Source organism: Opisthorchis viverrini (genome assembly GCF_000715545.1).
Source record: "Opisthorchis viverrini unplaced genomic scaffold opera_v5_40, whole genome shotgun sequence".
Lineage (NCBI taxonomy): Eukaryota > Metazoa > Platyhelminthes > Trematoda > Opisthorchiida > Opisthorchiidae > Opisthorchis > Opisthorchis viverrini.
The window spans coordinates 1030749-1055186 of NW_008751694.1; the positions used below are offsets into that span (position 1 = coordinate 1030749).

General features: G+C 44.2%; 2 protein-coding genes across 2 annotated transcripts in view; one reads left to right on the forward strand and one right to left on the reverse strand.

Moving 5' to 3' along the window:
- Positions 1–24438, forward strand: part of T265_02884 (hypothetical protein) — a gene marked incomplete at both ends in the record, with an annotated part of 60196 nt that overhangs the window by 7661 nt on the left and 28097 nt on the right. Inside the window, 4 exons of the mRNA XM_009167237.1 lie at positions 283–530; positions 17716–17896; positions 19098–19185; positions 19889–19998. Coding sequence (XP_009165501.1) covers positions 283–530; positions 17716–17896; positions 19098–19185; positions 19889–19998 — 627 coding nt within the window. The remainder of the gene's footprint in view (positions 1–282; positions 531–17715; positions 17897–19097; positions 19186–19888; positions 19999–24438) is intronic.
- Positions 17189–24438, reverse strand: part of T265_02885 (hypothetical protein) — a gene marked incomplete at both ends in the record, with an annotated part of 8845 nt that continues 1595 nt past the window's right edge. Inside the window, 2 exons of the mRNA XM_009167238.1 lie at positions 17189–17542; positions 18166–18235. Coding sequence (XP_009165502.1) covers positions 17189–17542; positions 18166–18235 — 424 coding nt within the window. The remainder of the gene's footprint in view (positions 17543–18165; positions 18236–24438) is intronic.

Below are 24438 nucleotides of genomic sequence, written 5' to 3' on the forward strand. Positions count from 1 at the left end.
TGTTGCTGGCGAGAGCCTTGTCGATCTGGAGTACGCAGATGACATCGCCCTCATCTTTGAAGACCTTAGCGAAGCACAAGCCCTGTTGAACATATATATATATATATATATATATATATAGCTAAACGAACTTTATGGTTGTACGGCAGTGAAGTATCAGTGCCAACACTGATGTTGATGTCATTGATGATGATGATGCATACTCGTTAATCCTGGTAACAGTTTTACCTCAGTCAGGGCCGTTTGGTCGTTATGTTTGTGATTTGTCCTCCTCGTATACAGGTTACGCATTTGTTCGCCTCATCTCCATCGTCCGAAGCCAAGAACGACCATTTGCGACCGTTTGACGCGGCTACCTCTGCTCCACATTCGTTATTCTCTTTGGAAGTGACAGCGGCTATGACAGCACCGCGTGACGTGATATCCTCACACCCTACGTCTCTCTCAGACCACCTTTGCTCTTCTGTCGGATCCCCGTACCTAACAGTGCCATCGCCGTTTTCAAGACAATCAAGCAAACGCCTCACTGGGTGGTACTACGTGAGTACTTTCTCTCTGTTCCTTTTTATGGTATGCCTCTCTTGTCCTATTAGCACCCATGCGGCCAGTAGCAAGAAAAAATTGGTTTTATCTCCTCAGAGGTAGTTATTACTAACCGGGACATCCCCAGGGCACTACCAGGGGAAACATTAGGTTGACGGTGGATCTGCATGGAGTTTGACTCACTTCATTCTGCGTGGCTCTGAGACGCCGCCGTAAACAGGGCTTCCATGGCACCACAATTTTCGATGATCTACACCAGATCCTGCACAACCGGTACTGTCAGGTTGCGTGTTCTTCACAGTATTCCTTGTTACGGTTATTTTGTTCGTCTAAGTGAACTAACTCAATCACTTCAGGTGTTGGTCGTTGCGGGATTTTGTAGAATACACACTCACATCCTCCTGTCCTGGTGAGTCCACATCAAAGGGGAGGAGGCACTGGACTCGAGTTTCGTTCATCAACAGTGCATACTCAATGGCCGTACCGGGGTTTGAACTCCGCACATCTTACATGCAAGTCCAGCGTGTTACCACTACTTCATCAGCTCACGCTGGACTCATTCAATAATTTACGTCTGAACAGGCGAAGATGTTTACGCTTGAGTGTTGTGAGCGGAAGGCCCGACGCCTCGAACGACGACGCAGTAACATACCTTGGATATGTCGATCGATTGACCCAACACTCAGGACTTCCCAGTCAGATAGCGCCACATACGCTATTGGTTTTCTTACTTAGATGGGTTTTGTCAGTTTCTGGCGTCATTGTTTCCCGAAAACGCAGTAAATTTGTGTCCACTTGAACGTAAGCAAATCATCATAAGCGATAGATTCAGCTGGATTCATTTATTCTCCTGTCAGAACCAAATTCATGTGCAAATGCGAGTATGCATCGACCTAGTTTCCATCAGTTTTAGAACCGTTCGAGCGGTTCCTTGGCTGGCTTGCATAAGAGCCCTAATCTAAAGGCTACAATATAAGCAGAAATTGAGGCCTGAGGGGAGCAGGGAACACATCACTTATTGGCGGTTTCGTGTTATTAACCACACTCGACTGTAAGAGAGAGATGTGTTTAGCTGGCACCTACAAAACAGTGACCAAGCAGCGAGGGATGGTGGATTCTAGAAACTGATTATGAAAAATGATAGGCGGCTTAAGCACCAGCCTATTTTCGCTTGCCAGCTCTTCTGCATAAAATATGGGAGGGTGCAACTCACGGTTTTATTTAGAAAAATATTACATCATCATCGTCAGCTTTAAGAACCTCGTCTTGTCGTACAGTGGTCATAGCTGCCACAGCTTCATACACCGATAACTTGGGAAGGTGAGGTAGGTAGATGCGCGTTGAAAGCGGGAGCCGATATAAATGATCCGGGATTGTGGGTGGAGTTTTACGTGGTGATTTTGAGAAGGGATCTCTACAGTGAAGACAATAACTTGGATGCACGAACGCAATTGATGGCACGACTGGGCCATGTCTGACAATGCCTCTCAGCATTAATGTGTCCCGTCTAGGGGTCCCTATCCCGGTAGACGGTAATGACCAGCGCCGCAGAGTTTTCTGGTAATAGCTTTCATAGGTTGCCGCCAAGTCACTGTTTGACCTTCCCTGGCTCGCTTCCACCCTTCGCGTGATTGTGCGAAGAGAACCCTTCGAGAGGTCGGTCGACTGGTATACAGAGCATGTGACCAAGGCATTGCAACCTATGGAGTGTGATCGGTTCATCAATCGTCATCAATCGTCATTTCTTTCGAAAACCTTTCGACGTACTTATGATCCGATGTTTCCACCAGACTCGTGTAGTGCCTCGAAAACATCGATTGTCAAACACTGAACGTCTTTTACGTCTTCAGCGCTCAGTGACCAGGTTTCTGATCCGTATGGTAAATTAAAACGCATGGCAGCATTGTAAACTTGACCCCTGACAGATAAACTGGTATCGCGCCTACGCCGCAGGTGATACAGGTCCACAGAAGTCGATCTGGCCTTTCCAATCCGGATGGAAATACCTCTCGCGAGGACACCGGAAATGATACAGCTACCCAGCTATACAAACTTGTTTAATACTTCAATCTGCTCATCCGCAGGCATGAGCTGGCAGCAAAAGCCTTCTCCATCGCACGAGTTTTCGATATCCACCAGAACTCTAAATCTTTCCTTAGGCTCTTCACTATTTGGCTTATGGGGGTTTTGCGTGCGTCGTCGTACTCGTCTGCTGGTATGGATTTCCTAGCACTAATCATGGATAGCGCTCTCGACGACACTTAGTGATCTTGTGGTCGAATCGGAGAAGTCTGACAGACAGCACTGAACGCCTCTAGCATAGCTCCTTTCACATTTTACCATGCTTCATCCCCGTATTAGCTTCTGGTAGTCTTTGGCCAGTAGTTCCGCTAGATCGTCCCCCCGGAAGGCTGTTTTGAGTGCGATAATGCACGTAACAGCATTATTCCTGGGGGTTTCAATTTTAAATTCCATATTGCCCGATGAAAATGGCATTGTTTATGCTGTAAGTTCGTGCTGGCCAGAAACAGTTGATGGTCAACACAATTGGATGAGTTTCTCTCCGTTGTCTGTGCGACGGATATCGACTCTGAATCGACACTCCAAATGTAATTCCAAAGAGCTCAGACGACCGACTTGAGCATTCGTATCGCCCACAAGGATCACAGTATTGGGGCTTCTTTCTGGACGAATAAGCCTGGATGACTCTCGGTAGGAAGTATCCCTCTCAGTGTTAGAGCTGCAGTCCGTTGGGGCACAAGCCAATACTACAAACAGGCACCGCCTTTTACGTCGAGAGGTGTTGAGTTTTATTGAGCTGGAAAACCGGACAGCGCAACGACGACTGTTCACTTGGATCCAATTCAGCAAAGCGCGTTCAGTTCTGAGGCTGAGTGCAACTCTCACACCATATTTCCCACGAGTCAACGCTTTTGGATCACCGGACACAAGGATGGAGAAATGTGAAAGACCTTAGCTCGTCCTTGGTGTTCTTAGATGCATAACCACGCGTGGGTCTTGTATGCGTGTTTCGGAGACACAGCATATGCCAATTTTAAGGGAGTACAGGGTTTCAGAGAACATTGCCTGTTTGAAAATTTTACATAGAGTACAGACGTTAAAAGCTTCTATCTAGAAAGCATCTTGTGGAGTTAGGGTTTCAGGAACATTGCCTGTTTGAAAATTTTACATAGAGTACAGACGTTAAAAGCTTCTATCTAGAAAGCATCTTGTGGAGTTGGAAATTCTTTATTTTGTTTATATGCAGCGAGGAGCATGAGGCACATCTGTTAGATAACTGAGTCAAATGACCCAGTACCGCCTGTTTCTATGGTGGGAAGGAGTTGGGGAGGGACGTCAATGGACACAGAACTATGCGGGCAAATAATACTTCCCGGTTACCCAAGCCGAGGTTTAGTTTAGGTATCCTACCTTGAGCCTTTGACTCAAAAGTCTGATCCACAAGACAGTGGGAGGATGTAGGGTTTAGTTCGGGGACCCTTCTCCTAGCCTCTGAGAAGTCTGACCCACAAAGCAGCAGACATTAGTGTTTCCCTTGGTGACCTTACCCAGAGCCGATGATTCAATACTCTCATCTACTCGGTTGAAGGAGTTGGCAAAACCCCTGGGTGTAGAGAGTAAGGCATTAGTTCCTCACTCCTGATGCAGTTGCCCGCAGCAAGTGCTTTTTGAGCAGCACTGGACTCTGATTTCAAAAGCATTTCGACCGTACTGAATGATGCGTCGGCGATCACGGCCAACCGTTGGGCGATCAGAGCGTGCGGATTTTGGGGCCGACCTTTTCTAACCCGTCCTTCCTCGGGGAAGGCAGCATCAGTGCTTCCATTAATACGGACATGCTGGCCACCGAGGGGGGGGGGGTACACCTTACTCCCTTCACATTCTTGTTGCAGAGGATAGTACGACTTTAATCGCAGAACACCTCATAGCACGATTACTTTAAGTACGGGGTCTCGCTGCTCTTGGTCTGGCTGCCCCTCTTTGGCCTTTCTGACATGATTGCGCCATCTGGAACGATGTTCCAGCCAGTGTAGCCTGCGGGATCACTGAAATACTCATGCCAGACCACCACGTCACGGTGGCAGCTTTGTTGGCACTGCCCATGTTCAGAGGTAGGAGGTGTGGTATACCCAGCCATTTTCTTCGATTCAGAATGTGCACCGAAGCATAGTGGTTGATAATCTGAAACCTCCCAGAGTGGTCCAACTTTTCGAAGTCAGGTCATCTCATATGTTCCAAACCCTAGCGTGAGGAATCAGGATATTGTTAGTCTGACTATCTGTTGATCAACTTGCTGTGAGGAGTGTCACATTCGCATCCCCAGTATTTTTATCCCAGTGGATCATGGGCGCGCGTGCCGTTACTCTCTCTTGAGCTCTTCTGGTGAGGAGTACCTTCAGTACTTAATAATAACGTCAGGTTTCTGGGAACAATGGGACTGAATGGTATTGACTCGTTTCCTTTTGATTTTTTTGATTGATCAGTTCAGTAGATTCGCTTCCCATCTGTTTACGCTTAATACACCTACTGCTACTGGACTTTCGAATAGATATACATACGAACCGACCTAGAGTCACATGAGGACATTTTGCTTCTCCGTAGTTCATGTTTTCTGGTCTGTGGGACTGCATACTACCCTGAAAGCCATTCACTTGCATCCCAATTTAAGCTTCCATTTCATATTTTTGAGAGCAGATTTGGAAATTTTCAGTCCAATTTCGTTTTGTAAGTGTAGTCGGAAAGTGTGCCAAAAAGTCGAGAAACCGAGCACCTGATCCTATGTGAGATTGAATTCCACTGAGACATCCGATACTGCCACTCATCCTTCAATAACGGGATTCACACATAGTAGTTACGCTTGATGAATGGAAAGTCCATTCGTCGTGTGAATTATTTCACCTTCTGAGCTACTTATACTTGGCTGGTAGTATGAGAAGATGTGATTTTTGACACGGCGAGCGAACCTTCCATCCGCGAATCCGTAACTTTAGTAGCCAGTCACCCCATGATCATGTTATGTGAATTCCGTGACTCGCGAGCTGTGTAGTCAATGAGAATGTACAATACTTCTCGGCTAACTTGAGACACCTATGGCGTCAGAATGGTTTATCCCTGAATCTGAAGGGACGTGTGTATCATGCTACAGTACGGGCTGTTTTATTGTATGACTGTGAGACTTGGCCTATTCGAGCAGCGGACCTGATATGTCTTCAGGTGTTCGACAATCGTTGTCTCAAAACCATAGCTCGTGTGGGTTGGTGTCGGCGAATCCGTAACGAGGCAGTTAGAAAGCGTGTTTTCGGTTGTGTAACGGGTACTTCCATTGAAGAATGTGTCCAGCACCAGAAGCTGCGTTGGTTGGGACATGTGTTACGCATGCCGAATCATCGTTTACCGAAAAGAGTACTATTTTCTATACCCGATTCGGAGTGGCGTAAACAGAGAGGTGGCCAACCCATGACCTGGCAGAGGAGTATGAAGGAGATCACGAGACGCTTGGGTGCTGTCGGTGCTACTCGCCTTCCAGGATGGGGACCGCGTGATCCTCACTGTGCCTGGTTGGAGACACTACAAGATATGGCTGCCAACCGATGTCAGTGGCGTTCTTGTTGTCAGTTTCTATCCAGATTGCCTGAGTGAATGTCTGGAGGAATGATTTTGTTAAGCTAGCACTAAGTCCCTCCCCAATCCACTTTTACTCTCTTATTTACAATAAGGCTTTCAAATAAGTCATGGTTGTACGGCAGTGAAGCATTGGTGTTGAACACTGATGTCATGCTGTCGATGATGATGATGATGATGATTTTTAACCTAGATTGATTTTACTTACAGGACGAAATATTCATTGAAAAATCTTGCACTTCTTTATTGGAATTTGAGCGCACAAAAACATGGGTCGGGACGATCAGTTGACGTGTACAGTGGACTGAGTTTAGTATGTTGAAGAAAGCTGATTTCAAAGTCGACATTGATTGGTATGACAAAGTTTAGGATTGCCTTCTTTGCAAGGTTACATCAAGATATGCGAGCCGAAACTCTTCCAGACCTCATTAGCGAAGTGCCATACCAACTCGGGAGACTCTCCTGGAACTCAGCTGAATCTCCCGCTTGTGATATCTTATGATGTCCAGACCCCGTTCGTATGTGCAACTGACCGTCATGCCAGCCCATACGCTTTTCTGGCGGGTGGTGCAGATACATAAAGTAAAGGATGACCAATATATCCATCCTTCTTAGGTATGTGCATACCACTTTTTCGCTCATTAGCACGGGTAACTAACCTGTTTGTATTTTATGACAAGTAGTGTTGGTTGAGCAGCGTGCGTTAGCAGTTACCGAGGCAAGTGAGTGTGTCTCCGCTAGGAGGTGATATGTCAACAATGCTACTTTCAGATTTCGATGTTGGTAAAGTGCCTTGCGGACCCGCTTGGTCACGATTTTTCTCCCCATATTATTCAGTTCACTTTTGAGAAATTCCACACGCACCAGCTCTATTTAGTTTGCGATGGCCTATTAAGTTTATTTATCCTCAGGTATTAACACAGTACATGGCTTGTTCGTCCATATATGAGATAGAAAGCTGTCTATACTATTTTGGTCTTCAGTCTTGGCAAACTACTCACAATATCATCATGTCAGTTATTCCGCTTGATATATTTTAGCCCGAGCAAGGCGTTTCAGGATTACATGAGTTTTCGTATAGAAAACGGTTCCATGCACACCAAAGGCAACCGAAAATAGGGGGTACTTATGAGGAGGTGGTACTTTTGAGTCTTTGAAACACTAAGTGTCACAGTACATACAGAACGTCAATTCCGGCCTCTCATTCCATATGAAACTCAAGAGTGTCAAGCTTATAGCCAATTAACAGTATATTTATGCTGTTCATTCTATAATGTTCAGGACAGTCGCATCCAAGGATAATAGGAAGTTGGGGAAAAAAGCCGTTTATTGCGTAGATACCTAGGTAGATCTCACAGATGGGTCGAGAATGTGGCGTCGTAGTAAAATAATTTGGTGCTTAGTTTCCGACCTGTGCTGCTGTGTTGTTAGACTGCTTGGTGCTGAATTTCCAGTTACCGGAGATGGAGGAACAGAACCGGGATTGACCCCGGTGGGGCCCGCTTATCTTAGGGTCACCAAGGTTGATGACGATGCCCACGATGATGCATGGCCTGCATCATCTGAGCAACGCGGCTACGACCAGCAGTGCATGTGAGACAAGGTCACCTGCTGACTGTCGCCGGAGAGCTAGAATATGACTGTACGCATGCAAACTGTGCGTACAAGAAGTGCATTTATCCGACTGTTACCGTCGGCGTTAAAACTGCACGGAACTTGTAACCCGATCACTTGGTTTCAGGAAGCTTTTATATCCATAGGTGAACATTTCCCAGCAATCGATATAACGGTTGCCTTCAAAAATTTCTTTAGCGAAAATGGATTCTTCGGTGGGTCCCAAACGTCTTCTAATTGACAGAACTACGGGATTTATCCTTTATGACTTTACGACTTGTTCGCTTTGCCGTACCACTGGAAACCACTCAATGAGGCAATAACCGGTTGTGGTTCTCGCGCTAATTCTAGCCTTTCACTTTCTCTAGTCCAGTCTTTTCTACCGTCCAAACAAGCGTTAGGCTATTTTCATAAAGGAAACTGCTCACAAGGTTGCTGAAAACTCTGCGACATCTCAAATATCGTCCCACCTGAAATAATAGGCGGCCTTTGTGCATAGGGGGCGAGATGGTCCAGTGGTTAGTTAGAGTGCGAAGGAGGTCCGTGGTTCGAACCCGAATTCTGCCTGTCGGCTTCCCCTGTCTTGACTTGGGCAGCCTGGCAGTATCCCGGCCCTCGTGCTTCCTTCGGGTGGCATGGTAGCTAGACACCGAAAGGGTGTTACGGCTAAACGGTAAGCTGAGTCTCTCGTGCAACCAAATTGATATGCAAATTAGAGGACTTTTCAGAAGCGTTGGACTAGATTTTCTTAGCGTGCCTATGATTTATACGCCATCATGGACGTTGTTAGCAGTAACATTACAGCCTCATGCAAAAAAGCGCCGAAGAGGCAGGGCACCGAATAATGTATGAGACGAAAAGAACTAACAATTTGGTTTACCCATCAGCTCTAGTGGATTGTGAACACAGAGCTGAAGTTACTTCGTCACCATTTTCAGACCGCAATCTCGCCCACCGACGTCGAGTTATTCAACACCAAAGCCACGGAGCTGAAACTTTCCTAAGTCCAGCAATTCAAGTATAGACTAATACGTAGGTTTTAACGGTGGCTCTCTATAGCTTAGTTCTAGTAAGTCGCAATTACTGTATCGCTGTCAACTTGTCACATAAACCACTGCTTGTAGAGGAACATCATTCACCGGGGGGTAGGCAGGGTGAGCATAGAAATAATGTGTTCGGAAGAAATAATCCCAATCTGTAGTTTCCAGCGCATTGATACCTCTGTTGAAAAAAGCGCTCAGTTTGATTTTTCCAATGTTACCCGGTATTGCGACTGCCCCCAAGATTCACGGGTTTCACAGGGTGTACCGGGATAACAAGTGATGACCTGCTATTCTTCGTGTCCCTTTTTCCCGAATCGTCTCCTTAGTACCATGTTATTAGGCTTTAGTATTCCATTACGCATCGAAGGATCTCTATCCTATCATCATCCTTATCATCAACATCATCACCATTCAAGACAGCAACAACAGTGTTGGCACTGGTGCTTCACTGCCGCACAGACATTAGGTTCGTCAACATATATATATATATATATATATATATATATATATATGAACAGTGTTGCGCTAAACGTGCTGAAACAGGTGGCTGATATTTACATTACGAAGGCTGATAAGAGTAAGGCCACAAAAGTTCGACTAACACGCAGCCAACGTATCCTACCAACAAATTAACGGTGACACGTTACCTCAATGACAGTAAGGTTGAAGTTAGTAGACATTTAGGATCCGTAAGGTAAGTGGAATGGGTTTTGCCCAAACAGTACAATTCAACCACGACTCAATAGTTTGTCTAAAATATCCACACATGTCCGATACACTGGCGTATTGGACGGTATCGAGTCTTCGCCGCATGAGATATCTAGATTGTTCACGACATCAGGAATACTTACGGCCCTACCGATAAAGTCAAACAAAGTCCTCGTGACGTCAACTCGATATATACACGTTCCATGGGTGGATGCTTTGGAGATAACCCAGAAGCTTTGATTGGCAAGAACGGCACTTCAACAATCGATATAGCTATCAGTGGAACTAGCGCCTGAAGCGCGATCATTTCGTTTTCTAAGCCAGTTGTATATAGGGGATTTCGGTACCATTACCCGTCCATGGTTCTCCGGCAGTATACTGACGACACTTTTGTGTTCAGACATCGTTGGGCCGACAACTTCTACGAGTATTTCAATAATTTGGCTCTTTACATCAATTTAGCATGGGGATAGGGTACACCTTGGACACACTACCCTTCCTGGATTGTATGATACAAGAGTGGTAAAGATTACCCCACCCGAAATCAACAGACACAAGTGCTGTCCTAAACTCCTCGTCAACTTTTTCAGAGGCGATATACGCTAGTATTGTTCCATCAATCTGTACTGGAGTCAGAGCATTTTAAGCAAGACAGATCGATGGAATGGCAGCCCAGTTGGCGGGTAAAAACATGTTTCAGGATGCCCAGTAGGTTTGAATAGGTGGGATTAAGGAGGATTTTTAGTTTCGGTCTCGAAACACACCAGTCGTTCCATATTAATCAGGGATAGCAGAGGCTATTCGAAGGGTGCCTTACAAACCCTGTATTAGAGTAGCGTTGTAGGGGTGAAATTGGTTACGATTGTTATTGGCGCAGTTGAAGGATCGTCTCCCTGCTGGAAGAATTCGAGACTGTACAGTAAAATACAACGAGGGCCCTAGATCTACGTAATATAATCGGTTATTAGGCTACACATCAGAAGTGATGAGCACAAGAGATGAGTAAACAAGCCAATAAAAATACTTACGCAATGCCTCAAATATCTCACTATTTGAAACATGAGACACCCTTGTAAAGCACATTCAGCTAAAGAAAAACATCGTAAACCACAGACGGAGCCGAATTAATTTGCGTCTCCCGTTAAAACCAAATCAATGTGCAGGTGAGTGTAGTTTATCTTATGTATCCAATTCGGGTTCAAACAGAACATAATGTTCGTGAAAGCTCTGTGGTTCATAGTCCGAAACCCTGGACGTTTTATGGGAAAACCTGTTGACCGTTTGATCGACTTAACCGACGTGTCCAACCAGCAGCTCTGCTGTGTCTGTGGTTTCCTGGGTTTTCTTTCCACTCTTTTGCTAAATAAGATGAAACACTATCTAGAGATGGAAAGAACAAGGCCCTGTTCAAGCTTTCCGAAGCAAGTGCCACGAACAACTCAGCTGAAAGGCAGGGGTTGTGTCATATGGAACTATTTGGAACGTAGTTAATGCCTAATACGAACCAATGAATACAGTTCTGGGTTACATAAACAGGGATGATTACTGGCTATATTTCAACCAGAGGACCAACCCAAAGAATACTCTCACAGAATACTTACCTACAAAATACTCAAAATTTTGCATCGTTTACCTACAAGGAAACTGTATTTCGGATCATAGGCCAAAGTTATATCTGATCTTCAAAGTGTAGGTTAAGAAAGCCTTCATCCAATTTTTTGGAGTCGGTTTAGCTGTGTTGCTATCTGGCCGCCAACTGCTGGTGGGTATTTACCACAAGGATGACGTTTACTTAAAGTGCAGAACGCCGGCTTCCTTGCGGCTGCAGTCAACGACCATTTGACCATTCGTTCAGCTGTATCACCCTTTCGGCGCCTAATTGCTGTGTCCCCAGAAGGAAGCTCGAACACTGTAGTGATTTCCCTGCGCTGAACATCCTTGTTTACGGACCTAATAAATTGGTGTCACAGTGTTCAGATCCTTGGGTTCGATAGTTAACCGAAAATAAACGCAGGTTTGTTGGTAGCTGAATGAACTAGAGCTGTTCCGTGGGATGTTTAAATGATAAGAGCGATAAACCACCAATCGATAGGTTTTGCATATTGGTATTGTGTGGTCTTTGTTTGTCGTCGAAGCACAGAACACAAATTTTGAGGCTTATCGGACTAAAGCAGACTATCGAACAGAGTATAGCCGATCAGTACTGTGACAGCACTGGATTTTACGAGCTTTTCACCACCCAGTTTTGTTATTCCGGTCTCGAGTGGGGTGATTAGAATTTTTATCGTGTACTGTAACTGTACTCAATCTTAGGTGGCATCCATCCGCACCGAAGTTTCTTATTGGAACGTGAATACAGAGTAACAGAAGCAATACACTGGCCAAACAGAAAAGCGGGATTTCATGGGAGAAAAGAAACCACCAATGTCAGCGTCCCTTTAGTGTAAAGTTGCTGGCGGTCGGGTACAGCACATCATTAACGATAGATTCAGCTGGGTTCCAAATGAGTCCGCTGTACAAACTAATTTGGTATGCAGATGAATGCATAAGTTGAATGTTACCATTGGTTTTGAGGAGGCGACTTTTTGTCAATTTCGCTCCAGCGCGATCCTAATTCCACCGAAGACAAATGAAATGATTAAGAATCAGATATAATCCTACTCGGTATGTAGTTCCCTCTATTACGGTGCCATTTTCCACCCTAGAAATGTTTTGCATTTTAAATAAATACGTTGTTGTGGATGGGTCATCAAATTCTCTGTTACTTCAGGTGTAAAATTATGCTCTTATGCCAAGTGGTTCTTCAATGCTGCCCTGGAAAGATGCGCGCATATAGACTTATCTAAATCCGATCCAGCTGCCTATGGATCAAGGGAACGACCCCCTTAATGACGGTACAGATCGTGATCGATATTCTGTCGGTCGGCCATCCACTGAACCTCCCTGGGTAACTTTCTGGTGGAAAATAAGTCTTGTCATAATGCTGCATCCCTTCGAGCCTCAGTGGCGGACTGTTAACTCATAGAAATTCCGTTGAATAGCCCATGTGGAGTCCACTATCCTTATTGTGACGTGATGCATACAGAAATTCTTTTCTTCAGCGTTTTCACCGTATCATCGGATATCGTACACGTGGTGGAATTTTTCTTGACTTGTCAAGTCGTTCGTTGACTTGTGATTAGGTGGTTGCACATGTTTATATGTTTGTGTTCATCTGTCTGGTTGTCAGCTCGCGCAGGCACGAATGTGCGTGCTCGTGCGCCAACGTGCGCTTTCGTGTGTGCTCGTGTAACCATATATGATAGCGCCAAAGTTCATAGTGATCCTTCAGCCTGTTGTGTATGGCTACTCAAGTCATTGTGTTCGATCTCCGATCTCGGCGTGGATGCGTTTGTGAGTCGGCATAATGACAACGTGAACTTGTACCACCTTTGCGCATCCTCAGTCAGACACAGACACACACAAACATCTGTGTCGGTATTGAATTCCATTGCGGAGCACCAATTGTGGCAGCTGGCCATTTGATCGTGTAAATAAACGCGCCAGTTTATCCTACACCCATCATCACCATTATCGACACCACGGAAAACTTATTGTCAGTAAGTCTCGACGAGTATGGTTGCTGATATAACATAATATCCCCTAATTTTGCAAAATGGCGGCTTGTTTTTTCGGGTATATTCATTGCTTGTCGATGATCGAGGGTTATTGGGTTCTGGAAATTTCAGCAAATCATGACCACCCGTTCACTGTATTTGCTTGGCTGTCTTTTCACAAGGCGATCATTGGTGAATGTAACTAATAAGTAGTTTAAAATTTTTCGACCACTATTTTTAGCAACAACGTTCGTCGCGTTGAATTGGACCGTTTTTTTTCACGTCTTCTGGCTTTTTAGACATCTGGGAGGCGAGGCTATATAACTTTGCGATGGAATAGAATTCGATCATTATGTTGAAATATGTACCACTTCAATACACAGTATCTGTTAGCAGTTAGCATGGATCCAGTCTCTCTGTCCTGTCAATCCGGTCTATTCTCGAACCCCTCGAATTAAATTTTCCAAAGGGGTTCATTAGTGATAAATTTCACACCAAAACTATCTGGTGCAGAATAAACGGTTGGAAATTTCGGTTTTTGATTTTGAATTTCCTCAGAATAGGGAGGACGATACTAATCAGCAATTCTTTTTGGAAAAGACTTCGTGTTTGTAATTTTTCCCACGGAAACCATATTCATTTTAGGTCGAAGTTTGTTGGTTTATTTTTCAATCAGTTGTTAGTTTAGGTTCATTTTTGATATTCTTAGTTTTCTTTGAGGAAAGCTGCACCTCAAAACTGGAAGTATGTTCTGTTTCGTGTCCACTTTGTCAGCTGGCTAATTAGCACAGTAGAACCTCACCTTTGGAAAATTCCGTGGGTGTGAACACCGTCACTTGACTCAGGTTCTCTTGTCTGTTTTGACACAAAGCCTCACTTTGCTAGTGTCCACATCGCTTTCATTAGAGAAAACACGGATAGCCAATGTGGAATAAGTCGTTTGTCGTACATTAGTTTTTAACGTTTCGCGATCAATATTTTCTCTCCTTTAAACTGCTCATCGCTGAACTATCTTGTACACATTTGGTGACCCACCAGCTCACACAGCCTTTAATTAATGGACTGAAGGGTGGTATATTTTATCGTATCATTTTCGGTTTAAACTTCTAAGCTCATTCACTTGTGAGAAGCCCAATAGCCTTCGCTTTAAGTGGTTCTGTTGGAGTTTCCATTCCTCTAAGCTTCATGAACATTCACCGAGAGTTTATTTTTACCCTTCATTTACTTTTAAGGCCCAAGGCCGAGCAAGCGAACATGGTTGAAATCCGGGTGCAGTTTTTACTGCACTACGAGACAGTCTCATTGAGGGGACAAATTGGGTGGTACAGAATGCTGTTCCCCTCATCAGAGACTCTCCATCATCATCATCGTCGACAGCGTGATATCAGTGTTCAACACCGATGCTTCACTGCCGTAAGATTCTCCATAGCCGCAGTGGGAATGTCTCATTTCACAGGGTGACTAATTCTCCCCTCGGGGGAAGGGGTATTGTACCCATCATCATCGGTTCGCATTTATTAGTCGATTCATGTTGAACGGTTAATGTTATAGATCTGCCGGCGAGCTATTCTGCCACAATCACCAGGCCCTTTTTCGGCTTGATTTGACCGGTTGTTGATTAACCTTGGATGCACAACGTTCGAATGTGCTACGGTTTTAGTCAAACTGATGAAGCAGAAACAAATTGAACTAATGCACGACAACTCGCTGTTTACTCAGTTCCGATTAATTCATATCATTAGGATATTAGAACAATCGTCTGTTTGAAGCTGTCTGGTTTTCTTTTTTTCTTTTTGTTGAGTGGCGCTGAAACTACATTTTATTAACGACCCAGATGATACTGCCTGGCTATCGTTACACAGGTTTAACGCGTTGAACTAATAACCTTACTTAGTGGTATACAATGTCATCGAAAATCTTGGGTCGCCACTCCAGTTGGTGCGAAAAATTCTGTCTAACGAATAACAATTTTGAAACTTACCAGGAGGAGTCATGAGCTTATGTACTAAATGCTTTTCATCGAGGTTGGGACGAATAATGTACTGACAGGGCATCCAATTTCTTTCATTCTATTACTTGTAGCAGTGTGGACTTTATACCATCGAAGTGAATTCCCAACTCGGGCTAGTTGGTCTATTCCGGCTATCAGTTTATCCGCGTTTCCCGCGGCTAAAATAGTTCATTCAAGCCTGTTTTCCTTCGTGTTCATGACTCTGTGTGGCTTTCATTGCCTTATTTTCCTTATCATTGGTTCACGAAGCAGTACCAGCTGGAACCACCGGTATTCGCTGCATGGTTTGTAGGCTCAAAAAGCTAAACTGAACTAAACCGAGCTTTCAAGGGTCACAAAGTAGTTCTCTTTCGCTGAACGTAAGGCATTCCTGCGGCCATTTCTTTCCTGGGAAAGGCATGCAACTAGGTTGTCAAACTTGTCCATTGTGGGCGAGTATACTTACCTGGCCGTTGTTGTTCATACGTGCTCATAACAAAACTGTTGTATATCGTTATTGCCATGAATTCAAAATGCCGTTGACTTATGTTCGAAGTCATAAACCTGGTTCCTACATATTGTGTTGTCGTTTGTTTACGAACCATTTGTGCTACTTTGCGAGCCATGCCACTTCCGTCCTGGGGTTTCCTGTCCGCATTTCTATTCAGCATCAGTTCGTACGTGCACAAGAATGACAGCACGTGCACTGGTCGACGGCTATTTTTGTTTCCGTTTCAAACCAGGTTAACTGGCGAACAAAACCATGCACATGGCGTCACTGAAGAGGCCCTCCATAATAATTTAGCCAGAGAAACACTATAGGCTGTGATCGTCCTTCTTTTTAGCCTCACACTCCTTGTGCGAGTTCGCGTTAGCGGATGTATTATTATAGGGACCTTTGGTTTCTTGTCCTTGCGGTTGTTTGTATACTGAGGCTTTACCGGACCTTATTTAACATAAGCTGAACTACAAGACATAATTGCCGCAGATAGGCCCTCGGTGTTTTACATTCAAAGGATTTTCTGTAATAGATTTTTTCATATTTCGCTTGTTTTGATGGTTGATAGTAAAACTATCTCCTTGCAATCCCTTGCATTTTTTCCACCATGAGCTTGCAATTTAGGGGCTCAGATTTGTAAATCCTTTTTAAACACAAGCCTGAAGACAAATCCTTAGTGGTGTTAATCGCTGTGTACGGTTATAGAGCGCGGGACTCATCTGTAGCGTGCGATTCACAAGGGTTTTTACGCTACCAACTTCCGGATAGTAACATGCCACCAATGCTTTGGTTTGGACGTTCGGTGGTGTGTTTAAATTATGCTCAAACATAGGATGTGAATTGCATAGGTCCTTATCGCGTGCACTGTCCCAATATCCTGACATTTTTTCCCATTTAGATCTATTGTTTTATTCGATCTTGTGAAGTGACCAGTGGTTGTTCATCCGTGACATGCGATTCGCCCCACGTGCACATTGTCTCACTGCGTGAGATATGCTCCCACTAAGTCAGCTGAGTACCCGGTGATTTTTCGTGGGGTTGTACCTGTCTAGAAACCAATCATTCAAAATGAGAAATAATTCCAGTGACGGAATTACAAATCGGCATACATAGTTTTCCCTTCTCCTACACCTTAAATAACCTACCTCGTGCATGGGGAAACATTGCCAACGGATTGTAAAATGTATCCTCGTCAGATCATCTTTTTTAGAGGGGCGACTCATGTGGATAGTTTTTAAGTCCTCTTTGCATGGTCGTTATGTACAGTCACTTGTCTGTGGATGTGTTCAGTAGCTTTTGTCAGGGTGCGACCGGGTTTTTTTTTTACTTCGGCGAGAATAAACGCCCCAGATACTCAATGAGCAAGACATCATCATGCTTGATGGTCGTCAAACTACCATCTTTATAAATCATCCTCTTTATGAATCTATAAAATACTCAATAATGAGGAAAAATGAGATCACGTGAGCACTTTAGGAGGATCGGTTCATTGTACTAGTTTCGACTCAGTCTTTATTGCAATACATTTCAACATAGACCGATTTGTTTTCTATCAAGCGAGACGGCCCAAGTGGTTAGAGCGCGAATTTACTGACCGGAAGGTCCGTGGTTCGAATCCGACCTCCGCCACTCGACTTCCCCTGTCTAGGCTTGGGCAACCTGGCAGTATCCCAGCCCTCGTGCTTCCTTCGGGTGGCATGGCAGCTAGGCACCGGGCACCAGGCACAGCTGAACGCTTTCTTTTTTCTTTCAAGCCAATCTGTTTGATAATGTGTACTCTTTCTGGTTGGGTATCCTTGTGGTCGCTAACGTTGCGGAAGGAATATTTTCCCGTACGGACTATCCTGAACACACACACAAACTCGAAAGTTAGTACATGACAAATTTGAAATTCGGAATGAAAAGACTTGAGTTTCAGGGCCGAAAAAGTTGTCGGTTCACGAGATCAAACGAGTCATATGTTTGCGGGAACCTGTGTATATTCTCATTGGTGTTGTTTTAATGTGCGATAATTCCATTACTAGTTGGGCGGGGTTTCGCGCGAGATTTTTGTAGTCAGTCAGTTTGACTAAATTTTAGCCGCCTGATGCCACCGGGCCCTACGAAAGCTCAACGATCAGGTCGCATCAAACGTCGTTCCGCTCGACATGATATGCGAATGGTGACTGTTCGGACTCTGGACCGGCTTTACCCATTTTACTTTACGGATGATCTAGCAGATTGTATGCGCAAGGGTTACTTGACCGCTAAAGAGGCCCAGGTAAGATCATGATGTGATGCCTTTTTGTTCGCCTGTGATTCACTTTCAACGGTTTTTGGGCCACTCTAACTGGATAGTGCAGGTTACCATTCGTTGAATATCCGGTCTGTCACGTGGCTTGGAACACTGCAGACATGTATATTTTCATTTGCAAATTATACCCCCATTTGTTCGAAATTGAACTGTTCCAACTTGATTCTGGGTGCTTCTTAGTGTGTATATATATATATGTGTGTGTGGGGGGCTGTATCGTCCGTGATGACACTTACGTGTACACCTTTCACATCTGTGTATTCATCAATAACAACTTTTATTTGGACATTTAGGACGTGTTTGTCCCTGCGAAAGTTAGGAATAGCGCTTGAATCCTGTCTATTGATCTCATTCGGTGAAGAATGTCACTGCACACGGGCTAAGCCAAAAAATCAGCTCGATACTTGGACTTTAAACGAGCTTATATTAATCGCATGCATATTCACCCTGCTATCGATTTGCAAATCTTTTTTTACATAAACCTAAAACGGTGGATGCTGTTACCGACTAGTACGGATCCGTGATCTCTCTTCATTCTCCATATTTGTCCACAACGTTGTATTAGGTAAATTCCGGTTTCACACAGCCAAATGATCCACCGAACACTTCCGATTATTTCTGACTCGAACCAGCTCAGCCACTTGCACTTCCGTATCGCTTCGAAGTTTGTCTTCGTTGTCTTTCGAGGATTCCATCAGCACATGACCCTGTGATGTTCATTGTGTGATCGAAGGCTGAGTGGAGCTACACTCTTTAATTGCGATTTGATTGAATCGCTACTCGTGGACAATATGACGAACTTCAACCACTAGCCGGGAGGTCATGAGTTCGAATCGGGCTTCGTGAGATCGCACTGCTGATGATTCCTAGGAAGGGTAAAAGAGCTGTACGGAACTGCTCGGATTTTCGGCATAGATTGAAATCATTGGCGCAATGAAAACTCAAATGAAAGTTGTTCTTCGTCGAATTACTGTATTAGTCATATGATTTTTTGCAAGTATCTGTTGCACAATTCATCAGCCCTGGTCCAATCTGGATCCGATCTGCTTTTTTAGATGGAGAATTTCTTCATTCATGTTACATTTACTCTTTGATTGGTCATCAAAAACAACCGACTGCTTACACTTGGCTCATCATGTTACTTTCTGGTTTGCTCTTTTCCGTTCAGTCGTTGGCGCCTTCCTACAAGAGCAAGCTTGAACAGTTCCGAAGAGTTTTCCGTGGAACTCCAGTAGATACCGAGCGACTTCTTGTCGGTGAGTGTTTTGAAGCCTTTTCTTGCAAGATGTCAAAACGTTGCTCGTTTCATGCAATATGTAGTCGGAATTGTGGGCACTTTGCAATATTTATTTCGTAGGGATAAGGAACAAATTGTTACGCACCTCCAGTCGAATCCCCCCGGGCTCGGAAGATGACACTTTTAGTGAAATAATACTCCTCCGGGATGTTCTGTGTTCTCTGGCGCGGTGAGTCATCAGCCACATGAACTCAATTCAGTCTAATGTGTAAATGATATGCGCCTTGGAACAATCATCTCTTAGACTTCTTATCCTTTTAATAGCGCTCGAGGTGGTTCAGGGATTGGTGCGCAAGCTACAAGAAACAACTAGTCCACTTTCATCCCTGGCTTCTAAGTTGCTCCTTTCTATGCTTGAACAGTATAGCAACCCTCACGCTTTCATTCAAGTTTTTATACATTTGGACACCCGAAGAGTGCCAAGCGTGATTGATATTGGTTTAGTGATAAACTGTTTGGAGAATGAACTTCTGAACTTCCGGTCCAGGTCTTCCGTGTCTTCCGTTTAATTTATGTTGTCTGGGCAATGGGCTTCCTGTCCGTCGAATATCGGGCATGGCCCGAAAGCAGACCGAACCGTTCGATTTCGATTTGCCTGTTATATGTTGTTTTCAAGGTCCTCATGCCCTACCTTTTCACTTGACCCCACCATTGCATGTCAGACTATTCTTGTGCCCTGTCAAAGAATAACCATGGACTGTTGCAACAGGGACGCATGTACATCACGGAAAATTGGGTGTGCTTCTATTCGAAAATCATTTCGGAACAAAAAGTGAGTGGTGGAATAGGTTTCATCTCTTTCATTCATGTGCTGCCAATCTATTACCAACTTCCGTTTCGAGATTCGTCCTTCCTGTGTTCAGCTCACGAACCTTGAATACCTGACTGCTCACACCATTTTATCTGTATCGTGTTGTGAGAAATATACGAGGTTCATGGTTTATAGGTGTTTAACTTTCCATCCTGTAGCCGTTTAGATGAGTGTGACTTTCTTCAGGTTGTCACACCCATCTCGATGAATGAGTGGCAGCTGCTGCTGCATATACGCATGTTTTGTGGCCGATCGGTCAACGGTCCGAGGTGTGTAGATTATCTTGTTCTACCAATCCGAGTTGTCCGAACAATGTCACGTCTCAGCGGAAATTTTGACAGGCGGTTTCAGACCTATATTTTTCCCAACCTATTCATAGCAAATTAACAACACAGTTGAACATGTTCGTCTTCACGGAATACACTGGCAAGAGCTTCGAATTGCTAGTAGTCCTGTGCTACTCTGACACAATTTGGGTCATATACTTTAGTGTACATTTGGGCCACGCTTCAGCCGGACGGCAAGGCCCCAGAACAAACTCGATTTTGCTGTGCATCCAAGTTTTATTGACACAGAGGAAAAATATCCTCTATGTATTTCTTCCTGATTTGTTCTCATCACGTGAGTACAGCGTATCGAGCTAAGTGAAGGAAAGGCGCGTGACGCTTTGCTCGATAGTATTTTTCCGTTTTTGTTCTTGCCACCATTGACTTCAGAAATCGCAGTGTTTCACAATGTTACTCTCAAACGCACCAGAGAAAAATAGTATAACTCTGTGCACTCGGGATGAGGATTTGCCTTCTTTGGCAGTGAACTAGGGAACTTGAACTTCCATGCTGTGCTTTATCGCAGTGTCTTTGGTTTTATTTACCAGTACTTTTCTTTGTTCAATTAATGCGGGAGCTTCGAAGCCTTGGTTAGGGAACTATCGTTTTCAGAATCGTATTATCTGTAGTCTATCCTTGAAAGGACAACTCCGTAGGGTATCATTTCATCATCTCATCGGTAAAACGGAATGGCCACTGAGGTCGTCTGAAATGCCGTCCTGGGATTTCGCTCCGGTTATTCTAAACGAAACCTTAGACTGAATCCACTTTCTTTGTCACTGATGCTTGGGCGAAAATCAAAAGAAAGTGAATGCCTTCGATCGTGACCGAGTTGTAACAGAACAATGCCTGATATGCGGGAAATAGTTTACGAATTCAACTATTTACAGTTAACTCGCTGTGTTATGTTATCATATCACCTTCCATAAACTGGTGACTTTTAAGTGTCTGTTTGGATTATTGGAGACGGCTAATTTGTAGTCATTGAGAACCGCAGTGAAATAATCTCTCCTTCATATCATCTAAGGTAGTTGAGTAAATTGGAACCCCTATCTGGTCCCTCCTGTCGTTCGACTAATGTTGTATTTAAGGGGAGAATAGTGTTGTTAATGGAAGTCCGAAATATTCTTCAATGGATCGATTTGTTTCCTATCATGTTGTTATGCTTACTTGTGCGTTCACAGCGGATCATTCACGAACTGTTTGCTTTGATATCTGTATTGATCCGCGAATAACCTGTTCAGTCGTTCTTCAGCCATGTATGCTAAAATGATCCTAGTCGCAGCGCCACTTGATTTCCCGTTAGTATCAATCAGCCATGAATAGTTCAACTCCAATGGGGTTCACTTGTCAACAGCTAATTTTTTTTAAAATCCTCCCTGTTCTGACCTCTTTCCAACCGAAAATTTGAGAGACACCACTACTGTCAATTCTCTTCAAGCCTGGTTTGGAACAACTGAGATATCTCCTTACATTAGGTACCAGTTAACCGAATTCCTATTCCCCAGTAGTAGTTTCTATGACAGCACCAACCTACTGCTGTTTGTCCTTTGGAAGCCTAGAAAAACCGTCAGGTAAGCCACCATTGTGGCTGGTATCCCAAGAATACCTCTGATCCTTTTTACGCACTTGAGTCTATGCATTTTATAGATTGTTCACACAGTAACACGAGCACGGCATTGCAGGTTATCCAATATTCCGGAAATATTGGTTACTTCACATGCTGCAACAATGAAGGGGAAATAACCGTTTCACTGTGCTGATGGCTGGGTATCGTGAGTGCGGTTCTATGCTAGGTTCTAAAATTTGCAACTGGAATGCTGCCCGTTCTTTCCGTTTCCAACAGGTCTGTAGCACTAATAAACATCTATGGGCGTGCCCCATATGACATGAAAAATTACTCTGTACTTCCCAAAACACGCAGCCTCCCCCCACTAATGGATGACTCTCACCCACATGGCAAATAAACTTTCACTAGTTTTAGTTTAAACATTTGCCATTGACCATCTAGTCTAAACATTTCGCAATCATCAACCGTTAACTTGTGATTGAAACAGGAGCTTATATCATAGCAGCTGACCTAGGGCGACACCAAGTCCTGTAAACAACGGTTTTCATCGGTTACTTGCTTATGGTTGTGCTTGATACAAACAAAGTGGCTTGCAATCTATTCAACGTCTCCTGTGGGCGCCGTCTACGCCAGTTGCTGCGTTTGGTAGAGAGGCGAGAGAATTGTTCTCATTTTTGCTGAATGTATCAGTACGCCGTTTCTCTCCCCTTTGATAAAAATGGTCTGACGGAATAGCTGAACGAAATTACTGAATTAGTTTTAGACCTCGTCGATGAAATCCTAATGTTTGGATCAAAAGGAAGGTAATGAATAGAATTACGCTTTGACTATTACGTCCGACCTATTCCATCCGACCTAGACGTTCACGAAACTTGTTAGGTTACTTCATGTCTCAATTTCATCCTCCTCTGATTCTTCTCAACTCTCTTAGCATGTTACCACAGTCTTGCTCAATTGTTCAACTCTGGCGGAGTGCGTTTGTTCGGAATGCGACCTTTTGCATCTCATTCTTCACAGCGTTCCATCAACTCGCGTCGGTATTCGCTCGATTATCCAGTCGTCTTAGTCATTGTGATCACAACTAAGCATAGTTACCTTTCCCCTACTCACAGCCGTTGGTTTATGTGAATCGTATGTGCATTCGGACTTCGTGCAACCATCAGAAACTGTGCTTTCTTCATTAACCTCATCAATCCATTCTCGCTCACTGTAGATTTTGTCCCTGGGGACTGGTGTGCCCCTGTCTTTTCATTTAATCCCTTGTACTAAGAAGCTCAGAGCAGTAACGCTTGGGCACTTTTCTTCAAACACATCTGTGGATAAACATGGTGACTTTTTAAATGAATCTCTCCTCACCGTTAGTTTTCTCACCTGAAATTCTGCAACTACCTAAGCTTCCAATCAGGGTTTCCCACTCGTCTGACTTCCTCATGTCACCCTTTGTGACAGATGTCTCGGTCCGAGAAGAATCGGCATTCGTACGCCCACAATCAACATGCAGGAGCATAGCTAAAATGGTGTTCATCAACCCCTAGCTCCATGCATGCCAAATCTTGTCTGACTCAAGAGGTCCATCTAGCTGCGGTATGGGCACTCATTCATGTTTTTTGTCAAATGCAGATCCATGATCAGTATGGCTGAATCCTGATCTTGCGAGCTTGTGGCTTCCATTTTGATATGGTGATTATCCACGTCAGTTGAAACCCGATCATCTACACTTTATGGGAGCGTTAGACCATGAGCGACCTAAGCCGCTAGCTGCCCATGACCAGAAAAAATACCACAACTTTCAAGACTGTTGTGCGTTCCTAAACCGAAATTGGTCTTTCCAATACGGCTGCGTTTTTGTTGCTCAGGGCTTTTCAATGTTTTTTGTCCTGGTAACGGGGATACTTATGAGGCACTGGCGGGTTCTTATGGTGAATAATGTGGTTGTCATTGTTATGGACCTTATATACTGTTTGTCGTAAATAAGCAATCTTTTCGGTGGCTCTGACAACCAAACACCCCGATAACAGGCACTTTATGGAAATCCAGACGCTACCGTCGCAGCACTCTTCACAATTATGTTATCTATGTGGCTATGATTATGGTGTGACCTGAGTAAGTGCGTGATGTAGAAGCTGCTTGTAATCCTAATTTGGTTTGCTCCCTTCCAAGTGGCATAGAATAATATTTCTAAAGTACTTAGTAGACAATACAATATCCATCTCCCGAGTGACCCGGCTGCTCTCTTCTTGGGAACACCTCTTTTGGAAGGCAGTCTGTCCTTCTTAATTCAAATACGTTTGGGCAGAGGCATCCCGTGTCTTTCTCGAACTCACTATGTTTTGGGACAAAGTACGATAATCTCACCTCTTGCGCTTGAAGCTTTTTGTGGAACCTCGGAGTTTTGAGTTCTAATTCATTTTTTGTTTGTGTGATCGATACGAATTTACTGTCAATTGTACTATCCAGACCCAAGACTTCATGCTCATCGGACATGTGGCAGCAAAGAATTAAATA